General features: G+C 35.6%; 1 protein-coding gene across 1 annotated transcript; it reads left to right on the top strand.

Moving 5' to 3' along the window:
* The first annotated feature begins 1,375 nt into the window (after positions 1 to 1,375).
* On the top strand, positions 1,376 to 17,770 carry LOC127131933 (uncharacterized). Its single transcript, XM_051060815.1, has 2 exons — positions 1,376 to 1,861; positions 17,561 to 17,770. Exons 1-2 carry the CDS (start codon positions 1,376 to 1,378, stop codon positions 17,768 to 17,770), a joined length of 696 nt encoding a protein of 231 aa, XP_050916772.1.
* The last annotated feature ends 1,981 nt before the right edge of the window (positions 17,771 to 19,751 follow it).

The following is a 19,751-nucleotide window of genomic DNA, read 5'->3' as shown; positions in this document are numbered from 1 at the left end:
CAAATATTTTATCCTATAGGTTTGAGGGATACGGAATTTAACAGGAACGAAAATAATGACCCATGGGAACATCTGGCCAGATTCTATGAGACATCATCAATGTGTCAACTAGAAGGTATTATAGAGGATCAGGTTAAACTAAAGTTATTTAGCTTCTCGTTGATTAGAAAAGTGAAAGATTAGTTATTATGTCTTCTGAATGGAGTGATAGGAACTTGGAGAGAATTGGAAGATAATTTTTTTGAAAAATTCTTCACTACCACACAATGACCGAGAGAAAAGCTGAAATCACATTGTTTGAACAACAAGAAACCTAATCTTTTTACGATGCTTGGGAGAGGTTTAAACTGTTATTATGAAGGTACTCGAATCACAATATGAGCAATATGGAACAAATGATTTTTTTTTGTAAAAGGCCTTCAAATCCAAGCACGAATGCTCTTAGATGCATCCACCGGAGGAACAATCAGGACATTGACCGAACCACAAGTGAATGAGCTGATAGAGAAAATGAGTCTAAATGAATATAACTTTGAAAATACCAGTGGAATTAAAAGTGTGGTCACGAAAAATAATTCTCATAGTAAGATGACGTTAGGAGGATACAAAGAGCTTCTCACAAAGTTGGACGTGTTGAATCAAAAGTTGAATGGGGCAAAGAAAACGCCAAAATATTTAAATGAGGTAATGTTTGGTTTATATACTAACTGTGCGGAAGAACATTTTGCAGGTAATTGCACAAAAGCGCAAGCTACAGGGGATGTATAAGCTATCATTATTAGTGTTAATCCGAAAGTATAACAAATTAATGTGGAATGCCAGCTCTCATAATGGGAGGATACATTGACTCAATTTATGCTGGTAATTCAAAATGAATTAGTGAGGATAACCAAATCACAAAACTTGTTAAGCGAAAAGCATGAGGACTCAATGAGAAAAATGGAAGGGAAAATGTCTAATATGTCACAACAAATCACATTGTTAATGCAAGAAAGGGGAAGTTGTGACACAATCGAGTTGAGAAATAGAACAATCCCATCAGTCCAAAAGGAAAACACCGAGAAAAAAATAGTAGGAAATAGTAGTGAGAGGGAGGAGAATCTTAAATCCACCCGAACTGAAGAAGAAGTTTCTAGGGAGAATCCTGAGTAAGGAGAGACACTTGATAAGTTTATTGATAAAGATTCATATTTTAGGAGAACAAAGAATCAAATCATAAATGAACCAAACCATCCTTTTTCGTATTACATCAAACCACCCTACCCTTTGAACAAGAAGAAACCTAAGAGAGAATTGGAATTAGGGCAGTTTAAAAAATTCATGGAGACGTTCATAGTGTCAAGTGAACATTCCTTTTTGTGATGCTTTGGAACAAATGCCCGCATATGCTAAATTCATGAATGAACTATTGAATGATAAGCGCAAGTTGATGGATGTTGCTTTAGCAGAGGAATGTAGTGAAATTATTCAACATAAACTACCACCTAAGCTAACAGACCCATGCAGATTTACTATTCCCATCTTTATAGGTTCATTAAAAATTGGCAAGACACTTTATGATCTAGGAGCAAACATAAATTTGATGTTGTTATCTATGATGAGGAAAATAAAATGTGGAGAACCGAAACCTACAAAAATGACTTTGACTTTAGTCGATCGATCTGTCACTTATCCCTATGGAGTTCTAGAAGACATATTAGTAAAGGTTGATGGCTTATTGTTTCCAGCCGATTTTGTCATTTTAGATATGCCAAAAGATACTAAGACATCTTTATTATCAGGAGGACCTTTTCTCGCCACTAGTAGAGCATTAATTGATGTGGAAAGAGGAAATTTAATCCTCCGGTTTAATAAAGAGCGGGTAATATTCAATATTTTTGAAGCCATGAAGCACACTTAAAAGGATATGTAATGCTACCAAATTGACTTAATCGATGAATTGATAGAAAATGTTTCAAAAGAAAAAGGCCCATATTCACCAACGAAAAAGGTGCTGGTACAATCCATTTAAGAGTCTGTATTAGATGATGAGCATGAAGAAGTAAACGAGGTGGTATTACAATTGCAAACAACTCAGTTGGATCGTACTTATAAGAAATTTGAAGAATTGGGAGAGAGTACTAAGGAAAAACCAACAGATCCTGAACTAAAATAACTTCCAGAGCATTTAAAATATGTTTTTCTAAGTCAAGGACATAAGCACATTGCAATTATTAGTAGTACTTTGTCAAAAGTTGAATAAGAAAAATTATTTTGAGTACTTAGAGAAAACAAATAAGCATTGGAATGGAAAGTGTCAGATTTGAAGGGAATCGGCCCATCATATTGTATGCATAAAATCAAGCTTGAGGAACAATTCAAACCAATGGTTTAACCTCAACAACAATTAAATCCAGCAATTAAGGAAACGGAAAAAAAGTCCTTAAATTGATGGAGGCAGGTATGATTTACCCTATTTCTGATAGTTCATGGGTAAGCCCAGTACACGTAGTCCCGAAAAAAAAGGGCGCCACTGTTATTCAAAATGAAAAAAATGAATTGATCCTAACACGTATCGTTATGGGGTGGAGAATATGTATTGACTATCGCATGTTAAATCTAGTAATCCAGAAGGATCATTTTTCCATTGCCATTTATTGATCAAATGCTTGAAAGACTAGTTGGACAAGCCTACTATTGCTTTTTGGATGGATATTCAGGATACAACCAAATAGTCATCAATCCCGTAGATCAGGAGAAAACTGCATTCACATGCCCATTTGGAATGTTTGCATAAAGATGAATGCCTTTCAGTTTATGTAATGCGCCTGCAACATTTCAAAGGTGCGTGCTTTCTATTTTCTCTAACATGATTAAAAATTCAATAGAGGTATTTATGGATGGTTTATCTATTTTCGGTAAGTCATATGACAATTGTCTTGATCAATTGAATAATGTCCTTAAGAGATGTATAGAGACAAACTTAGTGTTAAATTGGGAAAACTGTCATTTCATGGCACTACGCCAAAAATGACTTTTAACAGCGCATCTTAGACAGCGCTTTTAAAAGAAAGCACTGTCTAAGGTTAAAATTAAAATAAAACACGGAAAATGTTCCAAAAAAATAATGAAAGCGCTGTCTAAGGGGGGGTCTTAGACAGCGCTTTCTAAAAGCGCTGTCTAAGACCCCCCCTTAGACAGCGCTTTTAGAAAGCGCTTTTAAATATAGACCTTAGTCAGCGCTTTTGATAAAGCGCTGTCTAAAGTCTTTAAATTAAAAAAAAAATTAAAACCAAAAGCGCTGTCTAAGGGGGGGGGTTTAGAAAGCGCTTTTGGAAAGCGCTGTCTAAGGCATACCTTAGAAAGCGCTTTCCACAAAAGCGCTGTCTAAGGTCTAATTAAAATAAAATTTCAGACTCCATTTCAATTTTCGTTCTTTGTTCTTTTGTTTTCCCTCCTGCGAACGTTGAAACCCTATCAGTTCCTCTTCTCTAGCTAAACCACAAAACGCCATAAATTCCTCTTGAAACCTAACCCTAAGCTCCAATCAAGCCAAACTGGGGAAGAACCCTAGGTTTTTCAACTTAAATTAACCTAACCCTGAGGAATACCTTCGAAGTGGGGGTTTGCTCTTGCGAACGTTGAATCGAAGGTTGCAGCGCAAGGAGATCACTTGAATACGGTACGTTCTGCTCTAATGCTCTTCCTCTTCTTCCATCTTTTGAACTTGTTGTGAATTCTAGTATGCAAGCTCGAAATACGAATGATAGTGATTGCGGATAGGGATGATGAGGAGGCTGAACTCTTGTTGTTTCATACCTTCGATGTGATGTGAGGCTCTGAGCAACATTGAAGGAGAACGAGCTTTACAGTGAGGCTGAGAGAGAGAAGTGAGAGAGAAGAGAGGGTGATTTTGTAGAATTTTTGGGAGTGATGAATGGATGAAACCCTAACTGAACTATGATGCTAGCTTTTATAGACTCCAATTCGGTTACAGGTTCACATGAAATTCAGGTCAAATGTAGATTGAAATTAAGAAGTTAGTTAGAAATGAAACTATTAGTTGTAAATTCAAATTGAAATGTAAATGTTAATGAATCACTTATGAATAACAGCGAACACGAATACACTTCCATTTTTCGGTTTCAATCATTGAATGTGTTTGAAGAATCGTACGTGTCTCGACATTTGGGTGTTGACTTCGTTTTTCGTTTCTACTGTTCTTCATTTCTTACGGTATGTTCTTCAATATTTATTCATTTCTTCGTTTCTACTGTATAATCTTGTTGAGAATGTTGAGAATGTTTATAATCTTGTTGAGAATGTTTATAATCTTGCGGTAGTTTACTAATGTTGAGAATGTGCATAATCTTGTTGACTGAGTTTAGTGTATTATTCTTGTTGAAGTTGTTTTGATTCATAAAAACTGAGTTTAGAAGTTGACAATAGAAAAATGTTGATGTTTGTAAGGAAAACAATAAGGTACATTGTTGTTGTTATGTTTGATTAGAAAACTGAGTTTGTAAAAACTGAGTTCATAAGGTACATTGTTGTTGTTATGTTTGATAAGTAATAATGTTGATAATAGAAAAATGTTGATAATAGAATAATGTTGATAAGAGAAAAGTAATGGAAGAAAAAGTTTGATTCTTGTAATAGAAAAAATGAAAGTGATGAGGTAATTAAAGTTGTTATGTTTGATAAGTAATAATGTTGTAATAGAAAATTAAAGTTAGTTATAGAAAAATTAACGTGTTATAGGTATAGTTATAGGTATATTGTAATAGAAAAAGTTTGATTCTTGTAATATAAAAAATGAAAGTGATGAGGTAATTAAAGTTGGTATATTGGCGTATCGGATACGTTATTGAAGTTTATATTAACATTGGTTATGTATAGGTTTTTGAAGTTTAAAATGAATTGAACTTTATAATTGTTAGGATATTCAAAGATACTACCTTAGTTATGTATTTTCGTCTGGATTAATTGTTTACTTTAATAAGTAGGAAAACCATGGATAAAACATGGATCTGTGCCGATCGAATGACCAAAGAGTACGAGAGTGGGGTTGCGGAATTCGTTAAGTATGCTGTTCAACACGCTGAAAACCCCAGACGAATGCATTGTCCTTGCTTGCGTTGTTGTTATATTGGTAAGGTTGACGCACATGCATTGAAATCGCATTTGCTGAGGCATGGAATTGATCAAAGTTATCAGTGTTGGATATTTCATGGTGAGAAAATTAACGAGAATGTTGAATCGAGTGGAAAAAGTAATACGACCTATGCTTCATACGACAAAGACACGGAAACATACGATTGTGATCGAGTTGAAGAGATTGTAGAAGCACTGGAAGAAGATCTTCATGATTGTCCTGAAATGTTTGAGAGGATGGTAAGCGATGCAGAGAAACCGTTGTACAAAGGTTGCACTAAATTCTCAAGACTTTCTGCGGTATTAAAGTTGTACAACTTAAAGGCGGGCAATGGATGGTCGGATAAAAGTTTCACAGAGTTGTTGGCCCTTATGAGAGAAATGCTACCGGATGATAATGTTCTTCCTAATCGAACCTATGAGGCAAAAAAAATGTTGTGCTCTATTGGCATGAGCTATGATAAGATACATGCTTGTCCTAACGATTGCATTTTGTTTCGTAACGAATATGCAATGTTAACTGAGTGCCCTAAATGCGGTTTGTCTCGATATAAGAAAAGATTATCTCCCGCAAAAGTCTTATGGTATTTTCCGATAATTCCGAGATTTAGGCGCATGTTTCGTAGTGAAACCGATGCAAGACATCTTACTTGGCATGCAGATGAAAGAATTATTGATGGAAAGTATCGGCATCCGGCTGATTCACCACAGTGGTCGAAGATTGATAATGATTATCCTGAGTTTGGATCAGAAGCAAGAAACCTTCGATTGGCATTATCTACTGATGGAATGAACCCACATGGTCTTCAAAGTATCTCACATACCACATGGCCTGTGATTCTTATGATTTATAACCTACCTCCGTGGCTATGTATGAAGCGTAAGTACATGATGTTATCTATGTTAATCTCTGGGCCTAAACAACCAGGGAATGACATAGACGTATACTTGACACCTCTGATCGAAGATTTAAAGATTTTGTGGGAGAACGGTGTGGAGGTTTATGATGGATATAGGAAAGAAAGTTTCAATTTGAGGGTGATGTTGTTTGGCACAATTAATGATTTTCCAGCATACGGGAATCTATCTGGGTATAGCATTAAAGGTCAACGTGCGTGTCCTGTTTGTGAAGACGGAACCGATACGATTCGATTGGAACTTTGCCAGAAGAATGTGTTTCTCGGTCATCGTAGATTCTTACATTCTAAACATCACTACCGTGGATGGAGAAAAGCATTCAATGGAGACACCGAACATCGTAGAGCTCCACCCGCATTGTCAGGTGAACAAGTTTTTGAAAAGGTGAAAGATGTGCGTACTGAGTTTGGCAAGCCTTTTGCACATAAGATTGTGAAAGGTGGGTGGAAGAAAAGGTCGATATTTTTTGAATTGCCATATTGGAAGTCTTTGTACGTGAGACATTTTCTCGATGTTATGCATATTGAAAAAAACGTATTTGAAAGTGTTATCGGTACATTACTCAATATAAAAGGCAAGTCTAAGGATGGCCTTAAAGCAAGGGAGGACATGTTAAAAATGGGAATGAGAACTGAATTAGCACTCGTGAAGAAAGGAAGACGAACATATCTACCACCTGCTGCTTTTACTTTATCTAGAAAGGAGAAAAAAAAATTGTGTAAGTCTCTGAGTGAAGTTAAGGTTCCAGAAGGATACTCATCTGATATCAGAAGACTTGTTTTTATGAAAGACCTCAAGTTGAAGAATTTGAAGACACATGATTGCCATGTTATAATGGAACATTTTCTACCGATAGGTATACGTTCTATTTTGCCAGAAAAAGTAAGAAGTGCCATAACTAAATTGTGTTTTTTCTTTAGGTCAATTTGTAGTAAGGTGATCGATCCCGAGATCTTACCAACACTACAAAAAGAGATTGTAATTACCTTGTGTGAGCTTGAAATGTATTTTCCTCCGTCTTTTTTTGACATAATGGTTCATTTAGTTGTTCATCTTGTGAAAGAGACACAGTTGTGTGGACCAGCTTATATGAGATGGATGTACCCTGCTGAACGGTATATGAAAATATTAAAAGGGTACGTGAAATCCCGAAGTCGACCAGAGGGTTGTATTGTTGAACGATACATTGTTGAAGAAGCTGTTGAGTTTTGTACTGAATATTTGTCTAACGTTCAATCGATTGGACTCCCCAGAGCTCAGATTTTCGACAAAATGGAAGGTAAAAAATTAATTGGGATAATGAGGTTGAGCCATATGTTTAAATGCACAAGGATGTACTCCGAAGGTTAAATCCGAACAGAAATGAAAATTGGATAGTTATAGAGCACAATCAAAGTTTCATACAATGGTTGAAGGATCATATTTATTTGAAGCGCTCTTCAGATCCTTCTTCGGTAACAGAAAGGTTGAGATGTTTGGCATATGGTCCAAGTTTGCATGTGTTTTCTCATAGCGCATATTCAATTAATGGATACACATTTTATACCAAAGAACAAGATGATAAGAGTACTATGCAAAATAGTGGTGTCACCGTGCTAGCTGAAGCAATGCATATATCAAGTATGAAGGACTTAAACCCCAAATATGCAAATTTGTCATATTTTGGAGTTATTGAGCACATTTGGGTGTTTGATTACGAGAAGTTTCAGATTCCCATCTTTGGTTGCAAGTGGGTGAATAGTAGTGGCATACGAATGGATAAGTCTGGATTTTTGCAAGTTGATCTTACTAGGGTGGGGTACAAAGATGAACCTTTTATTCTAGCATCTCAAGCTAAACAAGTGTTCTATGTGAATGACCCGAAGAGTACAAAATGGTCTATAGTGCTTTTCTCTAACAAAGTGACTGATGATAGCGGTGTCGATCAATGTGATATTGATGTTGAGAATGAGTCATGCATTAGACGGAATGAGTTGAATAGAAATGATGAAGTTGAGGATCTTATACCGGATGAGTCATATATAAGAAACGATCATAATGAGGGAATTTGGATCAATTCATCCGTACGCATTGCTAAGAAACAAGTGATTAATATTCCAACAAAGAAAAGAAAGAGATGTTAGTGACTTAGGTAAATTATCCATGGTAAGTATATTTGATAATGCATGATTTCTTTATTTTTTTGTTTTCAATTGCTTTGATTATAAGTTATATTTGATATTTGATGGTTTCCTTGGTTTATTACAGGTTAGACATGGCTGATGACCAACATGAGGAAGTTAGTAAAAAAGTATCCGCGGAAGAAGAAATTCGAAGAGGCATCACAGTAATGAGAAGGATGGTCCAAGGAAGATCTCGAGGCATCATACTAGATGTCTATTGGAACAACCAGGGACAGCTTATAGAACCTAATGGGCATACCTTAACTAGTTTTATCGGTGCACTAGTAAGGAATGAAATTCCCATTACATGTGATGATTGGAGAAACAAAGAGCTGAATGAGTCCAAAGAAAAAATTTGGAGTGAGATAAAGGTACAATCATTTGGCCCTTAATTATACGGTATCAATTATGTTTTTTCAATTACCGATACTAACTATCAATATGTATGTTTTTCTTAGCGATGTTTTAACATCGAAGAAGAAAGAAGAGGTTTTTGTATGAAATTGGCCGGAAAGCTTCTAAGAGGGTTTCAGACATTTTTATCATCCAAGTTCCTTAAGGATGCGGATGGTAATTTTGTGGATGCGGAGCTTCCTAAAAAATACGAAAGTTTGATATCGGCTGAAGAATGGGAAGCTTTCAAATCCAAAAGACAAGACCCGGTTTTTCAAAGAATAAGTGCTACAAATCGGGAAAGAGCATCAAGTCCCGCATATCCGTACCGAAAAGGACGTGTCGGATATGGACGCTTAGAACAATCCATGGTAAGTATTTATAAATTGCGATAACAAATTTGTTCATCATATATTAGTTTTATCTGATCAAATTGTATGACTTAATGTGTAGCTGCAGAAGGAGGAAAGTTCAGAAACATCTCTTCCTGCACATGTTTTGTGGAAGGAAGCCCGTGTGGGCAAATCTGGAGTTCCTCAAGAAGAAGTTTTACACGTATACCAGAAATGTGTAAGTATAACATTTTTTCATTAATTGAATAACATTTTTATACACAAATATTTGACAAGTATACGGTATTCATCTGATTTTTCAGGAGGAGCTATCTCAGTCTTTATCTCCCGATGATACTAAGGGCATACTTAGTCGGGCATTAGATGTCCCTGAGTATTCTGGTCGGGTGAGGGGTAAGGGATTTGGAGTCACTCCGACCTCCCTGAGTATTAAAAAAGGAAAGGCTCCTAGTAATCGGGAGCTTCATGCAAGATTGGAAGCCATGCAAGCTGAGCTTGATGCATTGAGGAGAGAAAGAGAGGCTAGCGCCTCAACAGTATACAAAGATGCTTCGGACAAAGAAAGTATCAACTGTACCTTTCAGCCGAACATTCCAGAGGTAATTACATATAATTGTCTTAAATTGAACTATTTGCTTAAATTATGTATTTGACATATATACACATTAACGATTTCTTGTTATTATTGGTTTTAGGGCATTTCCCATTGTCAGCTGTATTTGTCGTCACCATACTATCGGATGGTTGGCAAGGGAAAAGTGCATAACGTTAGCGGAGTATTACTCCACACTAGAGAGCTCCCTGCTGGATGTTTGAAGGTATCAGTTGATATTGCAGTTGAGCCGAATGCAGCATTACCATATCCTAGCGATGATTCGGATGCAACAACGGTGCACGAAGCAGTAGGTTCGTTTGTTGCATGGCCGACAAACCTCATATGCGTAGGATATGAGGTATGCTTAAAACTTATGTTAACTTTAATGTGTATATTCAAAGTTTAAAATTTATGCTTAAAATTTTACTTACATATTTTCCTTGGTTATGTTAAATAGACTCCCACAAAATCCAAATCAAAAGATAATGCGATTCCACGGCATACCGAGTCCACGGTTTCAAGAAAAGAGGTAATATACAATTATATGACATATATTCTTGGAAGTTGTTACATTCTTAATTTGATCTAACTATTTATATGACATGTAGCTTCAAGAAAATGAGGTTAGCAATGCCTCCGCACAACAAAAAAAGGAGGTTAGCAACGCCTCCGCACGGGTAAAAAGTTCTGGTGCTAAGAAGACCGTAGCTAGGAAAAAACCTACCACCAAGTATAGGTCGTGCCTCAGGACATTTCTAGAGATGACCGATATACCGACCGGAGGTGTTCGGACTGTACATATGGAGGTAGGGATTTTCGGCTTTGATTACGACCAAATGATTGGTAATGAAGACTTCATGCAAGTTTTTAGTCATGAAGAAATCGGCGTCACCGTTGTCAATACATATATTAGGTAAATTCGGTCTACTTTGTTTTATTAATTAAACAACTTATGTTAATGATGTTTACTTTATGTTAATCCGGTTTACTTTATGTTTCAAAAGAGATGTTAATGATGTTTTTATATTAGGTTTTTGTATGACAAATTGATGCGCCCCAATAGTTTGGACGTGTCATTCGGATTCTTAGCACCCGCGACCGTCAACTTAGTTTTAATCTTAAGTAGACCGGATACCGTGACGGAGTACGTTCTTCGGATCCTCATGGACAATAAAGATGCGGAGAAGTTGTGTTTTATACCGTTTAATACCGGGTTAGCATTTCATTCTAAATTCATCTATTATAATTATTTTCCAAGTTACCATCTAACATTTGCCTAATCATTACAGTGGACATTGGTTGTTGCTCGCAATCAATCCTATCCGAGAAATTGTGTATTATCTTGACTCGTTAGGAAATGATTGGACAACATACCCGGATATGAAGGTCCTAATTGACACGTAAGTGAGAATGTTCAAAAATTTTCTTAGTTTATGTGAATTGTTCTAATTGCTTCATTTTTATTTTATTAGCGTCCTACAAGCTTTTCGGGCCCAACGAGATATCCAAACCTCAAGGAGGGGCGCCAACTCCATTACATGGATTAAAGTGGCGGTATATTTTTAATTACCACATTTTTTATTATATTAGTGATGACACTTGATAAAACTTAGGATTTATAATCCATATTTTTTTTTTCATATGTAGTGTCCTCAACAACGTAATCAAATAGATTGCGGGTATTTCATGTTGAGGTTTATGCGAGATACTCTTGCTTTGGGCCGATTAAAGATTCCCACCGATGTATGTATTTCTAACTTATGAGTTATTTTTATATTTACACATATCTCATATAATTAAATAGTTGGAATTAATTCAAAATATGTTATATTATTATGTAGTACTTTGAGGAATTCAAGTGTGCATTTTATACAAAGGATCAAGTGGACGAAATCAAAGAGGAGTGGTGTCAATTCATGTTAGAGCTCAATGTTTGTTCATAAATTTGTGTAATTAATGTGTACATTTATTGTATATGTAATGACTTGTAAATGTGTACATAAATTTGTATATATTTTGATACATTTAAGGCAAAATTGGTTTGAATTGGTATATATATATATTTGTTAGCCAAAAATTGGTAGAAAAAAGGCCAAAATGGCATATATAAAATGTGATAATTGTCTGTCAAAATCTGGTTGAAAACAGGTAGAAATTCTGGTTTATAAACCTGGAAAAAATGTGGTTTAAAACAAAAGCTTCAAAAATTTTCGTATACCTTAGACAGCGCTTTTGTAAAAAGCGCTGTCTAAGGGGGGGATTAGAAAGCGCTTTAGGCAAAAGCGCTGTCTAAGGGGGGGGGGGCTTAGAGAGCGCTTTTTGAAAAGCGTTGTCTAAGGTATACCTAAAAAAATTAAAATAGGAGGGTCTTAGAAAGCGCTTTTGGCCAAAGCGCTGTCTAAGGGGGTGGGGCTTAGACAGCGCTTTTCAAAAGCGCTGTCTAAGGTATACCTAAAAATTTTAAAATAAGAGGGTCTTATAAAGCGCTTTTGGCCAAAGCGCTGTCTAAGGGGGGGGGGGGGGCTTAGACAGCGCTTTTAAGATTTAAAAAAGCGCTGTCTAAACCTTTAGCAGCGGAGGTTTAGACAACGCTTTAAAGCGCTGTCTAAGGCTAAAAAAAGCGCTGTCTAAGGTCTTGTTTGTTGTAGTGTGGTCACTGGGGGTATTGTTCTCGGCCATAAAATCTCTACAAAAGGCATAGAGGTCGATCAAGCAAAACTTGAGGTGATAGAAAAAATTCCACCACCGGTAATTGTCAAAGGATTTAGGAGTTTTCTAGGGCATACAGGTTTTTATAGGAGGTTTATTAAAGATTTTTCAAAATTTTCAAAACCTTTGTGTAACTTGTTGGTCAAAGAAAACGAATTTAACTTTGATAAAGAGTGCTTACATTCTTTTTATGTTATAAAAAATAAATTAATAACTGCTCCAATCATTGATTCCCCAAATTGGGAGCTCCCTTTTGAAATCATATGTGATACTACTAATTATTTTGTGCGCGCAATTCTTGGTCAAAGACACTCAAAAAATTTCCATGCAGTTTACTATGCTAGCAAGATTTTAAATGAAAATCAAGTTAATTACACTATTACTACAAAAAATTGCTAGTTGTAGTATTTGCTTTGGAAAAATTTAGTCCTTACATAATCGGTTCAAAAGTGATTATTTTTACAAATCATGCATCCCTGAAGTATCTCTTCAGCAAAAGTGATTCGAAACCAAGATTGCTATAGTGAGAGCTTTTGTTGCAAGAATGTGATCTCAAAATTAAGGATAAAAAGGGAGTGGAAAATATGCTAGAGGATCACCTTTCTAGATTAGAGAATAAGGAGGTGATAAAAAATAAGGACAATATCACATAGACATTTTCGGATGAGAAGCTAATGGCTATTAGTGAGAGACCTTGGTTTGCAGATATGACAAATTATAAAGCAAAAAATGTTGTACCATAAGAATATACATGGCAAAAATGAAAACGCTTCTATAAAGAAGCCAATTTTTATCTTTGGGATAATACATACCTGTTTAAGAGAAGTTCTGATGGTTTACTTCGCAAGTGTGTTATAGGTAAGGAAGCCGACAAAATTATGTGGCATTGTCATAATTCCACATATGGAGGACACCATAATGGCTAGAGAACGACTGTAAAAAAATTTACAAAGTGGGTTTTAGTGGCCTACATTATTTAATGATTATAAGTTATATATGCCTACATGTCTAGAGTGCAATAAAACAGGTAACATTTCAAAATGAGACAAGATGCCCTTGAATATCATGCTGGAAGTAGAGCCATTTAATTGCCAGGGAATTGATTTTATGGGTCCATTTCCCCAATAAAATGCATATCTTTATATTCTTGTATGTGTTGATTATGTTACTAAATGATTGGAAGCAATTGTGTGTAGTGCTAATGATGCCCGAACTGTTACTCACTTTTTAACAATATTTTTTTCCAGGTTTGGGGTACCCAGAGTCTTAATCAGTGATCGTGGGATGCACTTTTGCAACAAATACTTGGAAAAACTGTTAGAAAATTATAATGTGAAGCCTAAATTGTCAACACCATATCATCCTCAAACTTGCAGTCAAGTGGAAGTATCAAATAGGCAACTGAAACAAACTTTAGATAAGACCGTGGCAGCCCAAGAAAAGATTGGGCAACAAAATTGGATGACTTTCTATGGGCATACAAAACAACCTTCAAAACTCATTTAGGGTTCTCTCCGTATCAACTGGTGTATGGAAAATCATGTCATCTCCTAGTTGAATTGGAACATAAAGCTTATTGGGATATAAAATTTCTGAACTTTGATCAGAAGTTAGCTGGTAAGAAGAGATTATCGAAACTGGACGAATTGGAAGAGATGTGATTGTCTGCATATGAAAATGCACTAATTTACAAGGAACCAACTAAGAGATACCATGAAAAAAAGCTTATTGGACGACCGTTTTAGGTAGGGCAACAAGTATTGTTGTTCAATTCAAGGCTAAGATTATTTCCAAGAAAGCTGAAGTCCAAGTGATTCGGTCTGTTTATGGTCACAAAAGTATGTCAAAGCGGAGCCATTGAAATTCAGGATCCTGGAGATATGAGAAAGTTTAAGATAAATGGACAATGACTAAAGCATTATTATGGAGGAGAAATTCTGGAAGAAACAACCTCCCTCATACTATCTGACCCATGATGTCAAGCGTCAAGCTATTGACGTAAAAGAAGCGCCGGGTGGGAGACAATCCATCAATTTTTAATCAGTTTTTATTTTGCATAATTTATTTTATTTCCATTCAAGAACCATATCAAGAGGAAGTAGCTACTCTATCATAAGTTTCCAGGAAGATCCTAATTGTCTTTAATAAACAAGTTTGTAGTTGTTTATGTTTTTTTGAGATTTACAAGTTTAACTTTAGCATTAAGAAGATGATCCAAAAGAGACTTGATCATCAAATTAGCAACTAGAAACTTAAAGGAGAAGGATGAAAAAATAATCAATGGACTTGTACTCAACCTACAAATACCTCATATGGTAAGGTTTAAGCCAAATATTTCCATTATTCACTTTTCTTTCTTTTTGAGTGTATCCATGCATTATTCTTTTAGCTAGTTTGATTTATTTTCGATTAGTTATCAAGTTTGATCAATGCACACTGAGGCAATTTTTTTGTTAATAACTTTGATCCTTTGTAAAACACCCTGTAGTAATAGGAATATCCTTTTGCTAAACACTTTGAGCCTAAGCCTTTCTTTCAGTGATGTAGCCTTAAATTCTTAGCCATTTACTTGAAAGATCTTTTCTCTTCACCCTCTCTTTGGAGTTAGGTAGAAAGTTCATTGTAAGTACATGAAAAAGATTAAGTTTGTCATTGCTCTTGGAAGTGAACAACGTTTTAAGTTTGAGGTTGGGGTATTAGAGGATATGATCCATAGTTTCAAAAATTTGTTGTCAAAAAGAAGCGAAAAAAGACGCTTCTTCAAAAAAAATGAATGAATGACAAAAGAAAAAGAATGACATTGTTAGAAGAATCACAAATCTCTAGTACTAACAAAAAGGTATGATGAATGGAGGAGAATTGGGAACCTAACTCCAAAGATTTAACCCTACTCTCCTAAATATATCATACCCTAACATAAGCCAAGTTACAACATGGAAAACCTTCTAATATGTGTGTTGTGATTTATTTGGTGAACCTTATTAGAACATGATCAATCTAATTTAATTGATTTTGCATGTTGATTGAGTGATTAAACTATCCAGTGAGTGAGTTATAGTGTGTTGAAACACAGGTTGAGTACTTTTCAATGTTGATGACATTTTCCGAAATCGCCGGATAGAGGTTGGAAGCTGAAACATGGTCAGGTGAAAGAAAAATTTAATTTGGTGATGTTCGGTTGTTATTGTGCAACTTGTTTTTTGCTGAAATGTGCAGTTACCGACGATTTACTTGAGGACAAGCAACGATTTAAGTTTAAGGTTGTGATGACAGTCCTTCATTGCATGTATTTAGTCGAAAAATCGAAGCAAAGCAAGTAAAAGTTGAGCAAATATGAGAAGGAATGACCAAAGATTGAAGGAAAAATAGCTAAGTGTGCAAATTGTGGACTTCGTGAAATTTTGAGTAAAAAATGAGCAAAAAAGATTGAAGCTTCAGAAATAATCACACCCACCACCGTGCAATATCGTGCATACAATAGGGAATTAGACACTTCATCACGCGCGCAATGCAGGGTATCACGCGCACACGGTGTTCACTTTTCTGGGCCTTTTTCTGACGCGTTCTGGTACATTCTGACACCTTTAAAAGGGGTAATTCTGCACTTTCACAGGGGTTACGAAATTTGGCATCAGGAGCATGATTTTACAACATCAAATTTTGATTTTGAGAGCATTAGAAGCCATTGGAGGCCAGTCCTTCAAGGTAATTCATATGTTATTCTTCTTTATTATTCAATTGGTATTATAATTCTAACTATGAGTAGCTAAGCTTCTCTAGGTTAGGTTGGCATTATATGTTGGTTTGACTTTGTATGAATCCATTAAATTATAATTTTGTTTAATTGTTTCTTAATCTTAAGGCTTTTTATTTGAGATACTATGCTAATCTGATTTTGAACACATAGGGATTACCGACCCTTAGCCTATATGTTGGACCTAGGACAATTGTTCTACTTACGCTGGTTGAATAGGGATAGGAGACCCCGAGTACTGGCATATGAAATTAACGTTATATACATCACAAAACCTTGTTTATGTTGGTGGAGTAGGGATATAAAACTTCGAGTAGTGGTTAGTGAGTTATTTCGTGAGGGATCGACTATAACGATTTTGTTAATTTGCCGTGAGATTATAAGGATAAGACCATTCATACAAGGTATCATACATCAATAAGAGAGGATAAAGGGATTATAATACACAACCTAATCGTCTCAATTACTTATCTTTCAAGTTCTTTATTTGTTTTCCGTCTAAAAATTTGATCCCCCCATTTACTATTTCTCCTTTAATTGTATAATTATTGACTTGTTCGAACACATTCCCTGTAGATTCGATCTTTTATTACTGTGACACTATCGATACACTTGCTGAGAAGTCATCGGGGTAGTTGATGAAACTTTTAAAGATAAGAAAGAAGAAGAAGAAGAGTTTCCTCATTAACAAACTGATGTCCCAACCAATGTCCCATCCAAGGAGTCTGGCATTGGGCCTGAGATCAAAAATTCTAACGATCTTCAAATTAATAAGGGACCATCATAATTCAGAAGGATCATCTGATAGAGAATGTTATAGGAAATCTTAATGAAGGAGTTGTAACAATATCTAGAGAAAGTATTTCCAACTCATGCTTTATCTCTAAGATTAAGCCTAAAAACATCAAGGAAGTCTTGACTAATGAACTTTGGATCAACAATATGCAAGAAGAACTTTGCCAGTTTGAAAGAAACAAGGTATGGGAGCTAGTCCCTAGACCTGAGTATGTGAACCTCATTGGTACCAAGTGGATTTACCAGAACAAATATAATGAAAATGGTAACGTGATAAGGAATAAGGCAAGGTTAGTTGCTCATAGGTATACTCAAATAGAAGGAGTGGACTTTGATGAGACATTTTCCCTAATAACCAGACTGAAATCCATCAAACTATTTCTAGGAATTTCATGCATGCTGAAATTCGTACTATTTTAAAATGGATGTTAAAAGTGCCTTTTTAAATGGGTATATTAATGAAGAAGTATATGTGGAGAAGCCTAAGGGGTTTAATGATCCCAACTATCTAAATCACGTATTCAAATTAAAGAAGGCTCTATATGGCTCGAAACAAGAACCAAAAGCTTAGTATGAAAGATCAACCGAGTTCCTGATCAACAATTGATACAATGGAGGAGGAATATACAACACTCTATTTGTGAAGAACGACAGAGGGAAGCTTATGATATCCCAAATCTATGTGGATGACTTAGTTTTTGGTGGGATGTCTAACATGATGGTGCAACATTTTGTTCAATAAATGCAGTCTGAGTTTGAGATGAGTCTTGTAGGAGAACTCACTTATTTTCTTGGTCTTCAAGTTAAGCGAATGGAAGATAGTATTTTTGTGTCTCAAAGAAAGTATCTTAAGAGTGTAGTGAAGAGGTTTGGTCTTGACAATGTAAGCCACAAAAGAACTCCTGCTACAATTCACTTGAAGTTTTCTAAGGATGAAAAAGGAGTTGATGTAGACTAAATCCTCTATATAAGTATGATAAAAAGTTTGCTATATCTAACAGCTAGCAAACCTGATATCACATTTGTTGTAGGTGTATGTGCTAGGTACCAAGCTAAACCTAAGGCTAGTCATCTCACTCAAGTGAAGATAATCTTGAAGTACATAAGTGGGACTTATGACTATGGTATCTTGTACTCTCATGATACAAATCCCATGCTTGTAGGGTATTGTGATGTAGATTGGAATGAAAGTGTTGATGACAAAAGCCAATGAAGATTGGGTTCAACAAGAAGCAAAATTATGTCTCATTATCTACTGCTAAAGTTGAGTACATTGTTGCTGAAAGTTGTTGCACACAATTACTCTAGATTAAGCAGATGTTGAATGAGTACAATGTCGAACAACATGTCATAACATTGTTTTGTGACAACTTGAATGCTCTAAATATTTCAAAAAATATTGTTCAACACATCAGAACCAAGCACATTGACATTTGCCATCATTTCATTAGGGATTGTGTTGAAGATAAAGTGGTCAATCTAGAGCACATAGAAACTGACAAGCAACTGACTGATATATTCACCAAGCCATTTGATGTTGTCCGTTTTGAAAACTTAAGAAGTGAACTTGGAGTGTGCATATTGGAGATCCTATAGCAGTCAAAGATTGGGAAATATGAAAGGATACCAAGTCAATACCTCTCTCTTATTCTCTATAATGTAAGTATATTCAGGGTGATTCATTCCTTTCCAATCACTCCTTTTATCTAGATTGTCGATACGAGTTAGAAAAACGTTCCCATATCCTTATCTTGCATCTTCCAAGTGTTTGTGATGATCATCATGAGTCAAAAGTATAAAATTTCAAAGAAGAAATCCTCTAGCAAGGGAGTTTCTATCATGGAAGCTATTGATAGATTCCATGAAGCCTGAGAATATAAAAATAAGAAGTTTGGTTCTTCTTCTGATGCAAATGATGGGGAATGCTCTTGGTGGATCATCTGTTGGAGCATCTTTAGTTGGTAAGAAGTTTGTCACCAAGATAAAGGCTGTGAAAAAGAGACATGTTCAGAAACATGACTCTGACTCGGAAGCTGAGGAAGATTGGATTACTTACACGAACTGCAGAGGATGGAAGTACAAGGGTTCTTGTTGAGTTTGATTCTTGTATTTGGGCATTTTTTTTTATTTTGGATTTGTAAAGGCTTTATAGCCTCTCTAGACTATGTACAATAAATAGATCTAATACTTGTGCATCTCTGGATGTTATTTAGGTTGTTCTACTCATGTTTTGGATGTGTATGTGCTAACATACTAACCTATGCATGACTGAACTCTTGGTGCTATTTTGATGTACTAACTCTTTGCCTACTAATGGAGAAAAAGGGGGAGTAGTATGTTGTTGTTGTTGCAATAGGTATTTGTTTAGTACTGACTATCTGGGTAAGTACTAATGATGTACTCACATGTTGGAGCATCGGGCAAGACATCTGGCTCTTTTGGAGTGAGCTTTTGTGTTAGTAGTATTTTGCATATCCTGATATTAACTACTAACTATTTGTGTTATGCATCACTAAGTATGTGAGTATTTGCATGCTGATAATTGTTAGTTAGCAGGACTCTGTGCTACTAACTATGAGTTGATTGAGTGTCATGCATGACTAAGTTGTGAATGATTGCATGTCTGTTTGATTGATTTTGGAGCATTATTTTGTGTGGCATATATGATGAATTCTACTGATTTTCCATTGTTGTGCTACAACTCTAATGAATGATTCTACTGATGAAATTTTATGTCTGATAGTCTTTTGTTAAATGTCATTTGTTTTGATTGAATGAGTGTTATATATCTTGAAAAGTTATTTTGTCACAATTTGCCAAAGGGGGGAAATTGTTGTTCCTTTTGGATTGGTTGCATTTTACAAAACAACAACATGGATAAATGTTCAAGTTTGCCAAGCTGCTTCAAGATGTTTTTTGGTGCATAAGGGACACATGCT

This window comes from Lathyrus oleraceus, chromosome 3 (genome assembly GCF_024323335.1).
Source record: "Lathyrus oleraceus cultivar Zhongwan6 chromosome 3, CAAS_Psat_ZW6_1.0, whole genome shotgun sequence".
Taxonomy (NCBI): Eukaryota; Viridiplantae; Streptophyta; class Magnoliopsida; order Fabales; family Fabaceae; genus Lathyrus; species Lathyrus oleraceus.
Note: the sequence above shows the minus strand (reverse complement) of the source record. Positions and strands in the feature narration are given on the sequence as shown.